This window comes from Thermobia domestica, chromosome 6 (assembly GCF_964235325.1).
Source record: "Thermobia domestica chromosome 6, izTheDome1.hap1.1, whole genome shotgun sequence".
Taxonomy (NCBI): domain Eukaryota; kingdom Metazoa; phylum Arthropoda; class Insecta; order Zygentoma; family Lepismatidae; genus Thermobia; species Thermobia domestica.
The window spans coordinates 99,910,895-99,933,314 of NC_137459.1; the positions used below are offsets into that span (position 1 = coordinate 99,910,895).

The 22,420-nt window shown below is 38.1% G+C and overlaps 1 protein-coding gene across 4 annotated transcripts in view; it reads left to right on the plus strand.

Annotated features, from left to right (window-relative positions):
* Positions 1–22,420, plus strand: part of LOC145688127 (serine/threonine-protein kinase ATR-like) — a 381,701-nt gene that overhangs the window by 346,129 nt on the left and 13,152 nt on the right. For all 4 annotated transcript variants that reach the window (XM_081761899.1, XM_081761900.1, XM_081761902.1 and 1 more), the window contains one exon: positions 3,616–3,769. In XM_081761899.1, the coding sequence (XP_081618025.1) occupies positions 3,616–3,769 (154 nt within the window). The remainder of the gene's footprint in view (positions 1–3,615; positions 3,770–22,420) is intronic.

Below are 22,420 nucleotides of genomic sequence, written 5' to 3' on the forward strand. Positions count from 1 at the left end.
AATGAACATAGAGAAATAAATCAATCTCTGGTTTTTCCACCTGTATGAAAAATATTTAAAATATATAACTTTTTTTTTTCGACTGTGATATTTTTACCACACTATGCAAGTTTAATCGTCACTAGCAACTTTCTAAATACCCTCTTTAGTGAATATAGAATTTGTCTTAAACACAGGAATGTAAACCTAAGTAATAAAATGCAGAATCGTGATATTTTATAGTATTTCAGTACTAACAGTTATTATGATAGGAGAAACAGCTATGTTTATGAATGATGTCTTGAGTTCTTCCTCGGAATAAAGCACTTTAGTATCAGAACAGTTTGAGGAGGAGAATAAACATCTTTACAAGATTTGTTACCACCAATTAAAGTGTGTGTGATAGTTAGCAAAACCAAACTTTTTTTTTTTTTCTTACTCTCAGTCTCTGTAGATGGTAATTGAATGAAATTTAAGTTTGGGTGAAAGAAGGCACCTGGACGATTCGAATTCAGGTCTTCGTCTTACCGTGCCAGTACGCCCTATTACGCATACCCATAAAGAAATATCTGTTATTTTTTACCATTTTCATACCAAACCTTATTAAAACGTTATAAATGTTCGTTGGTTTGGACATTGGGTTGTGTTATTGTACAGTCTTAAGTGTTCTGAATGACAGAACACTAACCTCAAGAATGGAAGTATGTGAAATGGTTTAGAGCACTGTTCTCAAATGTGGTCTTCGAGGTATACGCTTGTGGTTTTCTTAGATTTAGTATTAGCCCAAAATGGATAGAAAAAGTAAATTTAAGTTAATTTTTCGTCACACACTATGGTTGGGAATCTAAAACTATTATTGTTTACTGTATACAAATAATAGACTCTCGTACAATTTAATAAAGTAATATTATGCAGATTCTAATAGTATGTGTAGATGTATTATTATCCTATGTTCTTCATGGCCTTCAATTATTAAAAAGAAAAATAGTGTGTATCTCCTATTAATATTTTAACTGATGAAAGTGGTTTTCGCTTGAGAAAAGTATGACAAACTCTGGTCTAGAGACAACTGTATATTGTAAGGGTTAATGCTTTGGTATAGTAAGCTAGGTTCGATTCTCAGCCTAGGCGTACTTTTGCACTCCGTGAATGAGTAGTGTCTATGGTTTCGTATACTTTAAAGGTTAGGAGGCTCAGAACGATGAATCCTCACCGGTTCACAGAGAAAGTTTTTTTGTATTATCATCTTATTGTATGTACATCTGTACAAATTATTCGGAAGAATGATGTTTCAAGAACCATATGTACATTTACTGTGAGGTGCGAAAGCCAGTGATCATGTAGCTATTAAATGTAGACTGTTAGAATATATTTTGATGATTCATTGTACAGTCACCAGCAAGGTTGGGTACTGTTTCTTTCCGCAAGAGCTTCGGAGTTAGTGGGCTTTGGAGTTACTGACAATAAATTGCAGAGGCTGGTAACCACTTGCTGACGACCGTACGACCATATTAAAAAGAAGTAAATCAGTCCAGGGATTAAAACCCTAACCTGTAAACAAAAATTGCAATACAGAAAGATTTGAAACAGGAGGAAATTAAAGAAGAAACATTTTTGTAGTGTAATAATAATAAAATATAAGTACAGAACTGTTGAAAGACTCAATTCTGTGTCCTCCGTGATGAATTCATTTCACAGATTTTTAATAGTACTCTGTGTTTTTAATATAGAGTGGATTAATAGTATTATTTCAAAGTGGCAATAGAAATATGTGGGAATTTTAAATAAATCGATGTAACGTTGAAGCTAAAGGGAGAATAGAAAGTACAGTTGATTTCGATTTACCAGTGTAATAGAGCAGAAGATATCCACAGTTAACTCAAAATCACCGTCAATCCAAAGGCAGGAAAAAAGAAACGAGAAATATAAATAACTACTATAAAATGAATATAAAAATGCTACATGGCAATTTACCTCAACTTTATCAACAAACTAGGTGGGGGACAAGACGCAGGAAATGGTTTATCAAGTGACGAATATATATATATATATATATATATATTTGGTCTAGGAATTAATTCGTGCGGTTGGTACGCACACATTGAAGCTGTAGTACAAACACAAAATACATAAATACCTTAAGAAAAATATTGTCCATCGCTAGCCACCACTTTCGCCCATCTGTCAGGCAATGTACGGATTCCGTGGCGAAAGAAGTCCTCATCCTTGGAAGCGATCCAGTCAGAGACCCATGTTTCGATATCTTCTGAAGAAGTAAACCGCTGTCCAATCAAATCGTTGTTCATGCAATCGAACAAGTAGTAGTCCGAAGGAGCAACGTCTGGTGAATACGGCGGGTGGGGTAAAACTTCCCATCCGACATTTTCTAAATAGGTTTTGACCGGTTTTGCGACATGTGGGCGAGCGTTATCATGTTGAACAATAAGTTTATCATGTCTGTTCTCCCATTCTGGTCGTGTTCTGGCCAGAGCTTGCTTCAAACGCATTAATTGTCGTCGATAACGTTCTCCATTCATAGTTTCACCCGGTTGCAGCAGCTCATAGTACACCACACCTTTCATATCCCACCATATGCACAGCATAACCTTTGCACAGTGAATATCTCGTTTTGGTTGTGATGGACCTGGTTCACCTGGTTTCACCCAGGCCTTTTTTCGTTTAGGGTTCTCGTAATGGATCCACTTCTCATCACCCGTAATAATTCGATGCAGAAACCCCTTTCTGCTCTGTCGTTGAAGCAGCAATTCGCAAATGGTTTTTCGTCTTTCAACGTCTCTGTCTTTCAATTCATGTGGAACCCAATGTGGCATCTTTTGAATCATTCCCATGGCTTTCAAGCGTTTGGAGACTGTTGTTTGATCAACGCCTAATGCTGCTGCAAGTTGTTAATGCGTTTGACACGAATCCTGCTCGAGCAATGCTGTCAATTCTTCGTCTTGAAATTTTTTTGGCTGTCCAGCTCGCTCTTGGTCTGCCAAGCCGAAATCACCACTTCTAAACCGTGCAAACCACTTCTGACACGTTCGTTCAGCTAGAGCATGGTCACCATACACTTCCACCAAAATACGATGACTTTCAGTCGCACTTTTCTGCATGTTAAAGTAATGCAACAGGACACCCCGCAAAAAACACTTTATCAGGCACAAATTGCGCCATGTTCACTTAACTACAAACTGGTGTTGTTGACGCTTTAATCCACTGCCCTATACTACAAACGATACGCGATGACAGGGGTTTGCAACACATGTGTGGATACACGGAACTGTGGGACGCTCCGTTCGTTGCGCCATCTCTTGTCCACCCGCACGAATTAATTCCTAGACCAAATATATATATATATATATATATATATATATATATATATATATATATATATATATATATATATATATATATATATAATTGCAGTCAGGTTGTTAAAAAAAAGAAAGAAAAACAAAGTTGTGCAATTTTAGAATCCCCAAATTATTTCTTAAGTATGCTTTTCTGTGTGTGTAGTCACTTAATACAAGTATTATTCTATTGAACATTTTATGTTAAATAAATAATATCATACTTATTGTCAGATTTCTCCGTAATGTGCTTCTTCTTAATGTATTTTACCATTCGTATTAGGTATCAGGCACGTACGTCGTACGTTAGAACTACTGCTGTGATGTCCATCGTGGGCTACATAATGGGACTAGGAGATAGACACGGGGAAAACATTCTTCTTGATTCTACTACTGGTGAGGTAGTTCATGTAGACTTCAACTGCTTATTCAATAAGGTAATTTTCTTTATTCGTACCTAGTTTATGGCTTCCGCAATAGAGGTATTTATTTATTTCGTAAAGCCTTAACGTTCTTGTAATTGTAAATGTTCAAGGATAGTGGTTTTTCTACCTCGGTCCACAGAATAACTTATTAGTGTCACTAGGAATGTGATACTTTATATTTTGCCGGTCTCCAACATGTAAATATTTCCGTCTTTTTTTCGATCCGGGAGTATTGAATGCTTGAAAACTTTTGCTCTAAGATACTGATATTTCAGTGCTACTGTTGCATTCAAAATTGTAGGTATGGTACATTTTTTGCCTTTCAGTATTCTTTGTCACATCTTAGGTAGTGTATGGTCAGTCCACTTTAACTTGATAAAACAGTATTGGTGAACTGTTGAAAACTTTTTTTTTTTTTTTTTTTTTGCCATTATATAATAAATATATATATATATATATATATATATATATATATATATATATATATATACCGGGTAATTCAGAAACAAGGAACATATTTAAAACATTTATTTCTAATGAACGACTATAGACATAAAACACTCGATAGAGGAAAGTGTGAAGTTCTAAATCCCTACCTATTAGTTCCATTGAATGCCTAGAGCGGCATTGTAGTTTTGTTTACAAGAAAATAACGACGCCTCAAAAGAAGTTGTTTTGTGTGCTGTAGTATGCAAAGAGTGACTACATTGCTGCAGTGCAGAGTGCGTTTTGTTGTATATTCAACGAAGCCGCCTTGTCATAAACAGATTTAGAATTGGTACAACAAATTCGTAGAAGATGGTAGCATATGGAAAGGGAAAAGCATTCGGCGTCCTCGCATATCACATAAAAATGTTGAACGTACCAGAGCTGCTTCGGAAATAGCTCTAGAAAATCCACAAGAACAAATTCCGCAACCAAAGATATGGCGTGTGCTTAAAAAAACATCTACATCTGAAGCCGTATAAGTTGTAGTTACTCCAGGTGTTGTATCCCGGCGAGCATGGAAAAAGATTAGAAATTGGCAAGATTTGAAAGGTGACACTTTTTTTTCTGAAAGACTTTTTTTTTTTTTTTTTTTTTTTCGATGAATTAACATTACATATCTCTGTTAAAGTGAGTCGCCATAATGTCAGAATTTGGAGGACTGAATGAAAATACCATCGTAGACATCGAAGATGAAAGAAACTTTCCAAATACTTTTTTTTTTTTTTCAGAGGAAATTGTGGTTGAAATCACATATCTGGACGTGCTCCAAGGCTGTTCGTTTCCACAAATTCAATAAGTTCTGGTTGATTTTATCTTCATGCAAGACGGCGCTTCACCTCACTTCCATTATGAGGTACGGAAGTGCCTGAATAACAGTTTCAGAACGATAGATTGGAAGAGGTGGGCAACAGATCTTGTTAATCTTCAGTGCCCTTCAAGGTCACCAGATCTTACCCCTTGCGATTTGTATCTGTGAGCGTATATGCACTAGGGATGGCCAAATATTTTCGGATCCGGATATCCCGGATCCAATGAGATCTGGATCCGAAATTCGAATCTCAGATTTTGATTCGTATCCAAACCTACATCTGAAATTGTGATGATAAAATTGAATATCTAAAATTCGTCAAAACTTTTTTCGGATTCACTAGTATAGTAGATTGCAGGTTGCTATGCTTTTAAATGTTTCTATAACACGTTTGTGCTACCTTTGTTCTTTATTCTTTATTTAACCTTGCAATATTTAACTGTTGAATTTTCTGTCGAAGTCTCTTTAGTAAAATGTTTCCAAGTTTGACTTCTTCCCATTTCAGAGTATACTGAATTGTCTGAAAACTGATGTAAATGGTAACAAATTCTTCTGTTTAGCTCCTCTTGGAAACTTAATGTTAGCTTCACATTGAAAATAAACTTTCTTCTTTTCTTATATACAAATTAAATATCTTTTAGATAAGACCCTTCTAATCGCAGGAATACTAGACAAAACAAACTCTTTATTAATAGTAGTTTCTGACTCACTAGAGTCCAATCATCAACAAATGTAATAATGAATATTTTTCACTTCGAACGTATATACAACAAAAAATATAGACTGGTTGGCGTGGAGAGCGATATGGTTGTGTTCGTTGTATGACTTGATTACCTAACTTATGGCTTGCCCTTCTGGGGTCGGGAGTTTGTTGAAGGAGTAAATATAAAAGAGATTTCTGTTATTTTTTCTTCACCCTCCAGGTTTTTTTTTTAAATCATACATTGCAGGACGTAACCAAAACATATCCATGCATCGTATCATTGAAGCGTTTTGTGTTTTGTATATTAAAGTGTACAAAAATATTTAACATATTCGCATTTGTTCATGTGATCTCAGGTTCAATTCTCGGTGGGAACATCCATGAGAAAATTGAAAGCTGAAACAATATGAAAATAGTATTTAAAAGTCAGGAAATTGATATTAAACCTTTAGCTATCTATTGGGACTGTAAGGCTGTAGTTAAATTAACCCACACGTTTCGTGAAGATGTATTACGTCGTTATTGTTTATTTACTATAAGCTACCAGATACATCCTCAGAGGCCACTTTACTCTGTAGTAATCAACAGATAAAAACATTGGAAAAGGAATAGAAGGAAGGTTTCCAGAGCCTTAGATCAAGGTACTAACCTAGCATTTGCCGAGCATAACTGAGGAACAACCCTGGAAAATCCTGTCAGGATGGCTGGTCTCCGAATTCGAACCCGATATTATCCAATTGCGAAGCGAGAATCCTAACAAGTAGCCTGAGCTCGCTCCGTATCATTATTTTTATTATTTAATTAACGTAATGTTTTAAAATTAGTGCAAATTAAACCGTACTTTCTTTATTGCTGATGTTATAGTTAATAAGCCTACATGAGACATCAGTCCCCCATCAAGAAAGAATACTAGAACCGGAATTCCGGAATCGGGGGTGAAGAGATTAATGAGGATGAGGAAACTATGTACGATGCAAAAACTGAGTAATTATGACTTCATCACAGATATATTTACTTATATACGTCAATTAATATTTCCCTGATACAGTGCACTCTTATTTTCTATAGTGGCAGGAAAGTGGCCCGCTTTTGTAAACGAACACACTAAACACGTGTGTATAGGCGCAATTTGAGTGCAAAGAAGCATAGGTAAAACTAGAAAAAAAAAAATAGGGAAAGCGAGGGGAAATGATAAACCGCCCTTCAACTTAAAAAAAAAAAAAAAAAAAAAAGCTAAAAATAACTAAACTTAGAGCTACGAAAGACGCGAGGCGAATTTTATTGAAAAGATTGCTTTTTCTTAGTGATTAGTTGTGCTAACTATGAACATGAATTAAAAAGAAAACAAGTAGCTAGTTCTGAGTTTTGCAAACTAGTAGAAAAGAAAATATTGGAAAAAAAATAATAATAAAGAAGGCATTTATGATAATTAAAACAAACTAAATTCTTGGCACGACAGTCTTTTGGTTCCTACCAGCGGGCTTACGTTCAAAGTGGTGATGTGTAGTCAACGCATCGACACCCAAAGTCCCTAATGCCGGCTTTCTAGACTGGAGTCTGCTACCTCTTACTTAAGATAACTCCCCAATTGTCCTCACGATGCTGGGTCAACATCGAAATTGTTGAGTGCCTCCGGAAATTGAACCCATGACCACGGGCACCGAAGGGACGCGCTAACCACTGTTTTTTATAAATAAAAAGGTAACAGCTTTTTATCAGATTATTTAACCTGTTGAACGCTTTGCACGGATTACACTGTAACAATTATGACACCACACAGACATAGAAGTAAACGAGGACAGTTAAAAACACCTATGCCCGAAGCGGAATTTGAATCCAAGACATCCACAGCCTAATGCCGCAGTCCACCCGACCATGGCTGTCGGGTTTTCTCGGCTAATCCGTAGCACATTTAAAGTAACTGATTATTTTAAAAGTTGCTCCTAAATACTGACAATCTAAGTCTTAAGTATCAAATATTTCCTGCGATAATACCATACACTCTCCGTCTTCTATAGACGAAAAGCTATAGTTACCCACATTATCCAATACAGAAATAAGTTCTGATTCTCTAATAGCTGCTGATGGTGATAGTTAAGGTTCACCGAAGCATGGTCCCAAACCCAAACTGAGATATTGATGTCACTGGAACGCCTGAAAAGTCATTGTGGGTAAGTGAATTGCCCACTTGTCAGGATTTAGGGCGATGGTGATGTGAAATGCGGGGCTATCAGAGGTACTACTTATGATAATTGGATATATAATATTCTATGTTGCCATAAACCCTCTTCAAGAACATAACTGTTAATCTTAGCTTTGAAAATGTTACATAAGGAATTTTATTGCTATCATTAGGTTGCATTAGGAATTATCGGATTTATTTTAACGTTTACATCCCGTTAAGGTCAATTAGTGATATTTTAAATAATTTCGAACCAACTTTATATATGGTTAGTCTTGTTATATGGGAATAATTGAGACCAGAAGCAGTCTACAGCCTAAGTCCAAAAGAATCTTGGCCGACCTCCTAATAAACCACGTTTTTCAGCAAGGTGAATTGTGGCAATCCGATACCCATATGAAGAAATTGTCGGTTCAGTGTGAAAGCTTCCATAAGAGCCAGCACTCTAATCAGCGAAATGTGCTTTGCTAATTTTTATTCAATGTGAAAGTACCTAACTTTATTGCTAAAAAAGAAAATTTATTTATTTTAAACAAGTCGCCATTACAGTTTTCGTATTTGAACACAACACTCATGAAAAGTCATGTTAAAGCGCGACTTGCCCCTGAAAAAGAATATTTATCTGTTTTTAGTTTCTCGTGTTCCCCAAAGTACATGCGGAATTAGTGCAAGTGCCTTGCGCTCGCATTACCTTGGCATAAACGGGTACGATCTTGGTACTAGCACTTGTTTCGGTTTCCAGATCTCAAATATTTATCTTTCAGTCTGATTCTATGTATGAATCAGAAATTTCAAATCTAGATAAGGGGCACCAAAATTCATAGTTTATTCTCGGTGCTCATATTGTGATCTACTAAATAATTATTAAATCTAATTGTATGGTATACATTTGATATTTTGAGCAGACTGAGCAAGATAAATATACGTAAAAACTAGTCAATACTTGTCTTAACTGTTTATGTTTTCTTAGCTGTCAATGAAATAGGTGTATTGAGGAATTTTAAATATTCGAGTTTTGTATTCCGGTTTCAAATATAAATATGTGTATTTTATCTCGGTCCTGCAATCGGGTGGACCTAGATTTGACATTCGAACTCTCATCCGGATCAAATCTTTTTTTTTTTAGTAAGGCAAGCATTTGATCTTTAGTGTAGAATGAAGGAGACAAATAGACTTGTCAATATTCGTCTTAATTTTCTGTTTTCTGTCAGGACTGCGTGAAATTACTTTCGGCGAATTTTAGATATTCAAGTTTATCACAATTTGGGTGGGATGTGGGTTTGGATAAGAATCAAGATCTGAGATCCGGATTTTGGATCCAGATCCGAATCCAGATCCGAGATTCGAGTCCGGGTCTTCGGATCCGGCCATCCCTAATATTCACCACCTATGCCTGCTAGTCTTCAAGATCTGTGAAATTCTTCAGCGATTTCAACAACCGGGGACTAGTTAATTCGTGTGTGGCAAGAAATTGACTACTGATTTGACATTTGTCCATAACAAATGGTGCTAATGTTGAACGTATAAAATAAAACTTTGAACTCTTCTCTATCCAGTGATGTATCGTTTGTGTCTCTCTGTTGTCGTTCATTAGAGATAAATACTTTAAATTTTTAATAGCCCTATATATATATATATATACAGATGGTGATCAGAGAAATGGAAACACCTGTAGTTGGCAACACGTCAGATGTATGGGTTGGCAGTGGTGTCGTGGCGTCCGCAGCGCCGGACCGCTGGTGGTGGTGTGTTAGGTCGGTCTCCATACTACATCAGGCGCAGTGGAACAGCAGTGTCCAGTGGCTGCAGCAGACGGAGGTAGTGAAAAATGGGAGACCTCTCAGAGTTTCAAAGAGGGCAAATTGTTGGTGCACGGTTATGTGGAGTGAGTGTGACGGCAGTGGCTACTGTGTTAGGTGTGTCGCGTGGGACAGTGTCGAGGGTGATGACGGCCTACACAACACACGGGAAAACCACATGGAGGAAGCGGAACAGTGGGCGGAAGAAAATCATGAGTGACAGGTCACGCAGGGTATTAAAGCGCATTGTCACGCAGAACCGTCGTGCCACTGCGGAGCAAGTGACAGAGGAACTCAATCAGCACCTCTCCCACCCTGTTTCGACAATCACAGTCCGCCGCGAATTATATGACATGAACTTACGGGGTCGTCTTGCACGGGCCAAACCGCTCATCAGGGACCATAACGCTTTCGCACGCCGCAACTGGTGCCGCGACCATGCAACTTGGACCGTTGAGGACTGGAAACGTGTGATATGGTCGGATGAGTCATCCTTCACCCTATTCCCAACCACGGGCCGTGTTTGTGTGTGGAGAACGCCCAAAGAAGCTTATGATCTGCAGTGTCTCCGCCCAACCAGTGTTGGGCAAATTTCAATTGAATTAACAATTAACAATTACTCTGTAAATTTAATTGTTAATTGCAATTAACAATTGAAGTAAGTAATGGTTAATTGTTAATTGCAATTGGCCATTAATAATGGAGAATCAATTGCAATTAATCAATTGATTGAAAGTAATTGCAGTGGAAAGTAATTGCAATTGAATTCAGTCATTCAATTGCAATTGAAATTAATTGGCAATTAATTCAATTGCAATTGATTTCCACAGCAATTACTTTCAATTGATTGATCAATTGCAATTGATTTTCACTTATTAATTTTCAACACTGTAGTTCAGAGAGAGCGTGGGGCAATGAAAACTTTAGCCACGACCAATTTACTCACCACCCGTCGTGACCCATGACCCACCGTGACCCACTCTGACCCGCCACCCACTGTGACCCACAGACCCACCAAAACCCATTGTCATCAACTCTGAGCCATGATTCACGCCCTCTTCTCTACTGACTAAAGAGTTTAAACTTGTAATAAAACAAACCTATGAAATTATCACTCATCGGAGTTTGAATTTCTACGATCAATCGCCCAAGCACCGCTCTATTACAATATTGGCGGATCTGACCTTTCTAATATAAATAAAATAAAGAGTTTGTTCGTGTGTCTGTCTGTCTATCTTTGTGCGGCCTGTGGACCAGACGAGTGGACCGAAACTTTTCAAAATTTGGTCACGGGTAGCTTGGTGTAGGCCCCAGATCAAGACGAAGATTTTTTTTTCAAATTTCAAACTAGGGGGTCTCAGGGGGACGTTTACCGGGACAGGCCTGGGGACCAGACAAGTTGACCAAGAGTTACCAAATTTTGGTCAAAGATACCTTGGTTCAGGTCCCACACCAAGGCGAAGCGTTTTTTACAGAATTCGAACCAGGGGCGTTTAAAGGGACATGTAAAAGTAGTAGAAAATGGCCGATATTAGTGTCGATTTCATAGTTTTCGCGGTTGCTGATATCAATGGTGACACTATCATTAGCGATGACTTTCAAATTCATCCACCGTTGTATGCGGGCCTTGAGTCACCAGAGGGGGGAATTCCGAGACATGTAAAAGTAATCGAAAATGACCGATATTAATGTCAAATCCATAGTTTTCGGGGTCGCTGAGCTCAATGGTGAAACTCAAGACCGCGTTTACTTTCATATTTAGCCCCCATCAGCTAAGGAACGGGGGCATTATAAAGGAGATCACGAGACATGTAAAAATAATCCACAATGACCGATGTCAAATCCGTAGTTTTCGCGGTGGCTGAGATCAATGGTGATACTTTTATTAGCGATGATTTTCAAATTTAGCCACCATTGTATGCGGGTCGGGAGTCACCGGGGCTGGGGAATTGCGAGACATGTAAAAATAATGGAAAATGACCGATATTAGTGTCAAATCCATAGTTTTCGCTGTCGCTGAGATGAATGGTGATATTTCCACAGACGTTGACTTCCAAATACAGCCCTCATCTGCTGCGGACCAGAGGCGTTGTTTTTTCAAAATTGGAACCAGAGGATCATAGGGGCTTTTACCGGGATATGAAAAAGTAGTAGAAAATGGCAGACGTTAGTGTCACATTCATAGTTTTCGCGGTATTGGTTGGGGGCCAGAGGAGATTTTTTCAAAATTCGAACCAAGGGGGTCTGAGGGGGCGTTCACTGGGACATGTAAAAGTAGTAGAAAATGACCAATATTTGTGTTGAATCCATATTTCTCGGGGTTGCTCAGATGTATAGTTACACTCCAGATAGTGTTTACGTTCAAATTCAGCCCCCATCGGCCTTCCCAATGAAAACACATGTACGTTGTTGGATATATATTCACACAAAATATATCCAATTTTAGAAATGTTTCTTAATTGTTCTCCCGTTGTTCAGTTTGTTTACATTGATATTTTATCTGATCCGTGCGAAGAACGGGCATAACAGCTAGTACGAAATGGTAAAGTGTTTGTTATGGACCAAATTATAATGAATTCAATTATATAGATAATTATTATAATTAATAATTATTTCCTTGTTGAATTATAGATACTTTTCAGTGGAAAAAAGAATAAAATTTGAAAGTCCCAAATCAACGTAAAGTAGACCAACGTAAAGGAAAAATGTATAAAATTTCCCATATAATTAAGCTTACAAACTTAAAATTTCCATGTAATTAATCTAAATTTCCATTTTTGTGTCGTTTTGTGCGCTATTTCCTCGTTTTCTGCGTCACCGGAAATGGGTCAATGTTATCCTACAAATATGGCGGAACAAGTTAATGCTGTTCCGTCAGGAACGATTTCGATGTCGTTTCCTTCACACCGTCTTATGCGTGTTTTCTACCGTTTTGTAAGCCTATTTCCACGTTTTGTGAATCAATGGTAGTGGGTCAAAATGGGCATTCAATGTGGGAAGAAAAATGACCCACTCTCCCACCAGTATCGAATTTCGAGGTCGCTTTTTTCGCATTGTTTAGTGCATGTTTTTACCGTTTCTGCGCATATTTTCACGTTTTGTGCGCCAACGAAAGTGGGTCAAAGACGACCTACAAATATGGCAGGAAAAGGCATATTCATTCCACTTTCAAGGTCCATTTTGACCCACTTCCACTAATGCACAAAGCGACACAAATCATGCATTAAAAATGTGAAGGAAACGACCTTGACATTCGATGATGACGGAACAGCATTAAGTTATTCCCTATACTTGTAGGCCATTTTGACCCATTTTCATTGTCGCACTAAAGTGGAAATAGGAGCACAAAACGGTACAAAGCAGGCACTATACGATGCGAAAAAAGCGACCTCCAAATTCGATAGTGGCGGAACAATGGCTCTATTTCCTCACACCTTGATGGACCATTTTGACGCATTTCTGGTGATGCTCAAAACGTGGAAGTAGGCGAACAGAACGGTACAAAATGCACACTAAACGATGTGAAGGAAACGTCCTCCAAATTCGTTGGTGGCGGAACAACATTAACTTGTTTCATTATATTCGTAGGTCATTTTGACCCACTTCCGGTGACGCACAAAACTTACAAAACAGGCACTAAACGATGCGAAAGAACCAACCCCGAAATTCGATAGTGGCGGAACAGTGAGCCATTTAACTCCCACTTTAAAGGCAAGTTTAACTCACCTCGGGTGATGCACAAGACGAAAAATAGGTACAGAAAACTTTTTAAAAAAAGGCACTAAACGATGCGAAAGTAACAATCTTGAAATTCGATAGTGTCGGAACAGTAGGTCATTTTCGTCACACCTTGGAGGCGCATTTTGACACACTTCTGGTGACGAACTAAACGTACAAAACAGGCAATAAACGATGCGAAAGAAGCGACTCCAAAATTCGATAGTGGCGGAACAGTGAGCCATTTAACTCCCACTTTAAAGGCCCGTTTAACTCACTTCCGGTGACGTTCAAGACGAGGAAGTAGGTACAGAAACCTTTTTAAAAAATAGGCACTAAACGATGCGAAAGAAACAACCTAGAAATTCGATAGTGGAGGATCAATGGGTCATTTTCGTCACACTTTGGAGGCCCATTTTGACCCACTTCTGGTGACGCGCAAAACGTGGAAATAAGGGCACGAAACGGCACGAAAATTCACTAGTTGATGCGAAAGGAAGGACCTCGAAATTCGGTAGTGGCGGAACAGTGGGTCATTTTCATCCCATCCTCGAGGCCCATTTTGACCGTCTTCCAGTGACGCACAAAACGTCGAAATAGGCGCACAAAAGGGTACGCGATGTGAAATTAACGACCTCGAAATTCGATAGCGGCAGAACAGTGGTTCATTTTCGTCCCATCTTGGAAGCCCATTTTGACCCACTTCCGGTGACGCACAAAACGTGGAAATGTGGGCACGAAACGACACGAAAATTCACTAGTTGATGCGAAAGGAAGGACCTCGAAATTCGGTAGTGGCGGAACAGTGGGTCATTTTCATCCCACTCTCGAGGCCCATTTTGACCGTCTTCCAGTGACGTACAAAATGTCGAAATAGGCGCACAAAAGGGAACGCGATGTGAAATTAACGACCTCGAAATTCGATAGTAGCGGAACAGTGGTTCATTTTCGTCCCATCTTGGAAGCCCATTTTGACCCACTTCTGGAGGCGCACAAAACGTGAAAATGGGGCACGAAACGGCACGAAAATTCACTAGTCGATGCAAAAGGAAGGACCTCGAAATTCGGTAGTGGTGGAGCAGGGGGTCATTTTCATCCCACCTTCGAGGCCCATTTTGACCGTCTTCCATTGACGCACAAAACGTCGAAATAGGCGCACAAAAGGGAACGCGATGTGAAATTAACGACCTCGAAATTCGATAGTGGCGGAACAGTGGGTCATTTTCGGCTCATCTTGGAAGCCTATTTTGACCCACTGCCAGTGACGCACAAAACGTGGAAATGTGGGCACGAAACGGCACTAGTCGATGCAAAAGGAAGGACCTCGAAATTCGGTAGTGGTGGAACAGTGGGTCATTTTCATCCCACCTTCGAGGCCCATTTTGACCGTCTTCCATTGACGCACAAAACGTCGAAATAGGCGCACAAAAGGGAACGCGATGTGAAATTAACGACCTCGAAATTCGATAGTGGTGGAACAGTGGTTCATTTTCGTCCCATCTTGGAAGCCCATTTTGACCCAATTCTGGTGACGCACAAAACGTGGAAATGGGGGCAGGAAAATTCACTAGTCGATGCAAAAGGAAGGACCTCGAAATTCGGTAGTGGCGGAGCAGGGGGTCATTTTCGTCCAACCTTCGAGGCCCATTTTGACCGTCTTCCAGTTACGCACAAAACGTCGAAATAGGCGCACAAAAGGGTACGCGATGTGAAATTAACAACCTCGAAATTCGATAGTGGCTGAACTTTTGGTCATTTTCGTCCCATCTGAATGAGACGAAAACGTGAAAATACGCGCTCAAAACAGCAAGAAACTGGCACTAAACGATGCGCAAGAAGCGACCTCGATATTCGTTGGTGACGGAACAGCGATTCGTTTTCGTCCCACCTTGGGGACTCATTTTAACCCACTTCCCATGACGCACAAAACGTGGAAGTAAGCGCACAAAACAATGTGGAGGAAACGACCTTTAAATTTATTGGTGGCGGAACAGCAATAACTTGTTCCGCCATATTTGTAGGCCCATTTTGACCCACTTCCGGTGATGTACAAAATGTGGGAATAGGCGTATAAAGCGACATAAAACAGGCACAAAAGATGCAAAACAAAGTACCTCGAAATTCGTTGGTGGCAGAACAAGTTAATGACGCCGTGAGCACCAATACAAGTATATACTGTAGTTCTTACCAGGGGGCGCGGTGGCTCAGTGGTAGACCCTTCACTTCCGGTGCTTGAGGTCCCTGGTTCGATCCAAGCTCGCGCCGTGTGGACTTTGTGGTGGACAAACACCGTGCTCGTGGGTTTTCTCGGGGTTCTCCCGTTTCCTCCCACTTTCTTCATTCCACCATTTCATTCATTTCCCATCATCACCGTCTCCTTTAGCTTAACCGCCATAACCGTGGGACGTAAAACTAAAGATTTCATTACTTTTTTTGTAGTTCTTACCATCAAGGCTGAGAACTGCATGGTCCAATTTTTTAGCCAAAGAAGAAGCCCAACTGGGATAGTGATGTCAACCGGCTCGGCTCGGTTCAACTGAGTGTACAGCTTGAGCTGGCTTGGTTGGGATGACCCATCGACTGGGTTCAATTGAGCCAATGATTTGAACCGGCTCGGTAGAGACGAGTCATCGACTCGGCTCGATTGGAGCCAATGTTTCGAACCAGCTCCGTTGAAACGAGTCCATAGGCTGGGTTCGAGCCAGCTTAACTGAGCCGATGGCTCGAACCGGCTCGGTTGGGGTAAGCAATCAGCTCGGTTCGGTTCGGCTCGTGTGAGCCATCGGCTCGAGCTGGCTCGGTTGGATGAGCTGTTGGCTCAGCTCACTTCTCGGTTCGGCTCGATAAGTGAATGAGCTGTGAGTGAGCCTCTTGAGTCGTTGACAACCCTAAACCCGGGTCGTGCAGTTTTGAACATGTTTGGCTGGAATACTATAACTTTTAACAATTTTTGGAGCCCGAATACTTGCTCCTCCTGAACTCAAACCTAGAACCTCGTGACCGATGTCCTTGTCTCCTGAAGATTTCTTGACGACCGAGATCGACAGTCAACTAATTTTTAGTATTCAGATACAAACCGCCTATATTCCATGTTTATACAGGTACACGGTATTATAATAATAATTAGTTATAGTAGTAGTAGTAGTATCATTGATAATTATATTGTCTATGTAGGATACTTGAAGATAGTAGTACTTGGAACTACACAAAGGATTTAGCTCGAATTGGCTCGACTCGACTGGAAACTCGATCCGAATCCGAGTCGAGTTGGGGGAAATTTTTCGAGACGAGTTCTCGAGTCGAGCTCAAAGATGTCTGCTTCGAGTCGAGTCGAGTTTTAAAGAAAACTCGCTCGAACTCGTTCGTGCCCATTCCTGTTGTATGCATGACGGGCATATAGAGTTCTTTCGAGGGGGATAGAACCATAAACATAATATATTTAAAACATACTTAGTTTCAAGGCTTTCTTCCCAGGGGGGCGAATGGATGGTAGTCATCCAGCATTTCTTAGAAGTACCTTATTTGAAATATGTAAAACAGTAACAAGTGGACAACACAATATACACACATCTTCTTATCTTCAGTTTTAATTGCTCATTTCAATTGCAATTAACAATTACAAGTTTCAATTGTCAATTGCAATTAACAATTAAATGTTTCAATTGCACCCTTTGCGATTGACAATTAAAAGTTTCAATTGCCTGGTGACCAATTAACAATTAACAATTGACGAAAATTTAATTTCAAATATTATGATTGAATTCAATTGCAATTGAAATTAATTGTCAATTACAAATTGAAATCAATTGCAATTGAAATCAACTGCAATTAATTTTCAGAGTAATTACTTTCAATTGATTGATCAATTGCAATTGATTTCAATTGATTTTGCCCAACACTGTGCCCAACTGTGAAACATGGCGGCGGCTCGGTGATGCTGTGGGCCGCCATATCATGGTTTTCATTGGGTCCTGTGGTCACACTTAGCGGACGAATCACTGCCAACGATTATGTCGCAATTGTAGGAGACCACTTGCATCCTATGGTCCGGATGTTGTTCCAGGACAATGACGCCATCTTCCAGGATGATAATGCACCCATTCACACAGCTGGCGTTGTTGCAGCGTGGTTTGAGGAACATCGGGAAGAAGTTCAACACTTCCCCTGGCCCGTCCAATCCCCAGATCTCAACATAATTGAACATCTGTGGTCCGTCTTTCCGGCGACGATTTCCACCTCCATCCTCTCTCACAGAACTGGCCGATGCTCTGCACGAGGAATGGTGTAAAATTCCACTTGCTACCATTTACGACCTCTATGCCTCCATCCCACGTCGCATCAAGGCTGTTCTGAAGGCGAAAGGTGGCCCGACACCATATTAATCTGGTAAGTTGCAATTTCGTTCAGGTGTTTCCATTTTTCTGATCACCATCTGTATATATATATATATATATATATATATATATATATATATATATATAAACTGAACTACGTTTCCTGTTCACCAGACGTTTCGAACGGAACGTAAGGACACGCTTAAGCGAGATGGAGAACATGCACATTGTTACATGAGGGTATTTAGAGCATTTGAATCTATATAGACTCATGTCCAAAATTATTGTTGCATGTTTATAAATATGTTGTTGAAAGAATATAATTTGATAACGAATGCGCCCGGTATTTCTTATAATGTTAGTATGTGTATAATCGGCAAAGACATGTATGTGGCAAATTTCATGTCAAAAGAGAAGTAAATTAAAACAATAAAACAGAAATAAACTTTCTTGTCCATTTAGCAACATTTTGTTTTACTCATTCTAATTTTCGTATTTATAGATCTTTTCCTATGAAATTCGCCACAAATATACATTTTCCGATTATGCACATTGTATTGGTATTAAAAGTACCCTGCAAAATCATTATTATATTCTTCCAAGAAGACAGTTATAGATATGCGACAATCATTTTGGACATGAGTGTACCAACAACCTTGTATTGTGGGTATGGTGAAGGCCCAAGGAGACAGCGTGCTGAACAGGCAACGTTGCTTTTATATTTAACCTAAAGCTCGTGCTCCTTACTACTGTGGAGGCCAGACAATTATTTATACTACTCAAGTAATTCCTTATATCTAATTAAAGTGATTTGATACAGAACCGAGTTTTTATTAAGGCAAGTGCTCAGTAGTGATACCCTTTACTTTATTTGATAGAGAGAATCAAAGAGTTATGACTTCGAGAATGCCGTATTTATTGGTGGTAAAATTTCGGGCATTACAGCCTACATACGACTAACTAACCAGATGTCCTTAAGTAATAAGCACGTAGACTTGAATTGATTTATTCTTGTCTTTCTAGAATTGAGTTCACTGTTTCTTAATTCAAGTAAACCTCAAGTACTTCCGAATTGCCGTAGAATGGTAGGTGAACGCTGAAACTCCTATCCCCTTCTGGGAATGAATCCGGAATAGCTCGCGCTGAAGCTACGTTATTGGATAAAAATAATTAACAAAACACTTACTGTGCTACTATAGTTTTTCAATTTATGAATAGTTTGCATCTCTATTGAAACTATGTATGTCACTGTAAAGAGAAACAAAACCATAGATACAATCTGCAACTTAACAGTGGATACATACTACATAAATAAATGAATATCAATTGCTAGAGATGCAAATAAAAGCAGACTTTTTTGAATCGGTGGTTTTTTGCACATAAAAGGCCGGCTTTTTTGGGGAAAAAAAACGGGAATTTTGTCTTTTTCATTTTCATGATTTTTCTATTTAAATAGGTTTCTTACAGTATACTTTATAGTTACATAAGATATCATGACCTAAATGCCATATTTCGCTCTGGAATTCACTATCATGATGGATGGAGCACATGTTTTATGAATTAAAGTAAACATAAAGTACGTAGTATTTGAGGGCAATTTTAGAGGCTATTTAACTTTATTTTAACTTCTGAGTTTTCGACATTTTTTCTTCTCTAGATTATTTCATTTCTAGTTATCCGTGTTTCATTTCTTAGAGCATAGTACTGTTGTAGCACATAATTAAACTTATGTTTTTCAATATATCCATTAGAGCGTACGTTTGTCAATATTGTAACGGTATTGTGTAATTTTTATATAATAACTTGTATTTACGGGCAAAATGTGCTTTTAAAATATGCACAAGCTGTTCAAAAGGAAAAAGAAGAAAATATAAAGAGAAATAGATGTAATTTCTTTTCTGTTATTATGATTGATGTTCTGTTGTGATAGTGATATGACATGTTTTGTAAGTCGTCATAGCAACGGAAAACATATAATATATAGAGAATCCATCTTGTGATATATACATGTACAATATTTAAAATGTGTAAATGTTTAATTTATTACATACTACAATAAAAAAGGTAATATCTAAAGGAAGTGTTTAGATGGATTTTGAGAAAAAAACAGTAACCTAGATTATGTAAATATATGGACTGAGGGCTATAATGACATAAAATATGCAAAACAAGCATTAAGCTAATTACAAACTGGTGTTTCTCATAGTAATACACATTTAGTGGTCGTTATAAACTGGTGGTTTGCCGCCTCAGGAATTCAGGAGATTTGTGAGAAGATAAGTAAACAATCTCCTAAATAAATAACTGCAGATTGATTTTAAGGTTACGTAGTAATTTTATTAAATACATCAAAACGGAATATACCTTATTAAGGAGTGGAAGAAAAATTTTCAGCAATACTAAAATGAATCTTCCTGGTAGTGAAAATACACCTGAAGCAACTGATAATAGGAAAATGTACACTTCCTCTGACCTAGCTGACCTTATTAAACAGCAGATAGGACAGTTGAGGCAAGATTTTAGTGAACAAATGAATCAGCAGATAAGACAATTGAAGCAAGATTTTGGTGAACAAATGAATCAGCAGATAGGACAATTGAAGCAACAACTCGACAGTAATAGTCAACATTTATCACAACAAATTGAGAACACAAATCAGCGAATTGAGCAGAGTAATCACAAAATGGAACAAATACTACTTAGGTTCACCGAAGTGCAAAATTCAGTTGAAGTTGTAGAAACTATAATTAATGAACATAATAACCAAATAAGTGAACATAGTAGCCAGATCCGTGAGTTACTAGAAGAAGTAAATTCCATCAAAGTAAGACTTGTTCCTCCTAATGAGGATCCTGTTAATGCTCGGGCGAATGTCGACAGAGCTCTTAATGACATTATGGAAACAACACAATATCATCACCGAAGGAATAGGAGAGAGAGTGATTCATCTGGATCTTCGATAAAGAGTGAGTGAAGATAGTGTGGGCCAGCATCAGAGAGCAAATCGTTCCTCTCATCCTGTAAATTCTTGATATGTGAAGGATACGAACATAGGTAATTTTTTTCGAATCAGTGAAATCAAATCTCTGACAAAAATTTAGTGGAAGATCTGATGATATACCAGCTAGTGCGTTTATAGAAAAATTCGAAGATGAATGTGACCTCATGGAGTGGATGAATCTAAATTGTTAAAAATTCTTCCGCACGTTTTATTACATCGCTGTTCAACTTGGTTTAAGACTACCAAAGTTAACTTGCGTAGTTATTCTGATTTTAAGAATGCATTATTATCCAATTTTGAAAATGACTTTATGTTAGCTAACAGAGATGCATTAGTCCGCAATAGGCATTATCATCCTAAACTGGACCGGAGTATTACTGACTTTGTAATAGCAGCTGACAATGAATTGAAATCAATCAATCCTTTCCAACCTGAATCAAGGATAATAGCGTCCATACGTATTTTGTTACCCTTTAAGCTACAACAAATGTTAATTTCGGCTCAATGTGTCAACTTTAACCATCTTATTATGATAGTTCAGAATTTTGAAAGACAATCTATGTTGCACAATAACAATAGAGGTCAAATCAACCCTAATCGTAATCACGTCAATTATGCATCTGTCCGTAATATCAATATTAAAGAAGAGGGTGTTTCTAACAGGCGAAATAATAATAGATTCTCTTTTAACGGTAGAACCAATGAATTAAATTTTACCGGTACCCGAACTGAACCTAATTGTAGGAATAACAATAGGAATAGTAATTGTAACACGTTTCCACGAAACAGGTTTCATAATAGGTACCTAGGAGGCAGGAATTCGCAATATAGAAATCGAAATATTGTTGAAGTATATAATAGCCAAGAAAATACACAAGATTGCGCTACGCAATGTAACTTAACTCAATCCTATGGTAACATAACGTAACCTAATGGTGTGGCGTCCGAAAGAATATATTCAATTGATTCTTGTTTTATTTCACTGTAAATACCGTTATGATTTCGTTTGTTATTTGTACTCTATTTGAATTCTATAAAGATAGTATAAATAAATATCACTGATAAGAATTTCATAACATATAACAAAAGATCTAGAATATGAATAATGCTTATTAAAGTTCTGATAATTATAATAATTTTTAATATGGTAAAAGTCCAGCGTATAAGACCATATTTATGTATAAGACAAGTAATCTTAAAGTTTTCGAATTAATGGACGTGAAGACTGGAAAACTTTTGGGCTTACGCAATATTGATGAACTTAAGTTATGGCGTCCTTCGAACTATACTAAAAGCAAATGGATGCAATTAGTTAAGACATTAGTTCCTTCGGAAGTTGTAACCAAAGTTAACATGAATGACATTTAATCTTTGAACTAATTCATAATATGATAATTTCTTTATTTATGTTAGTTTATGTTATGATATTGATTATCGTGTTTTGTTCTAGATATTGTCGATATTTCATTTATAAATTGCATTTTGTTTGAATATATAATATATTTGATCCTTTCTCATTTAAGAAAATAATCATACAAACATCATAATAATATCCTTTTCGCAATCTTCTTAGTTTTGCCCAAGAAAATGACATAGATTTTTGTTAACTTCCAACTTGTAACACATATCG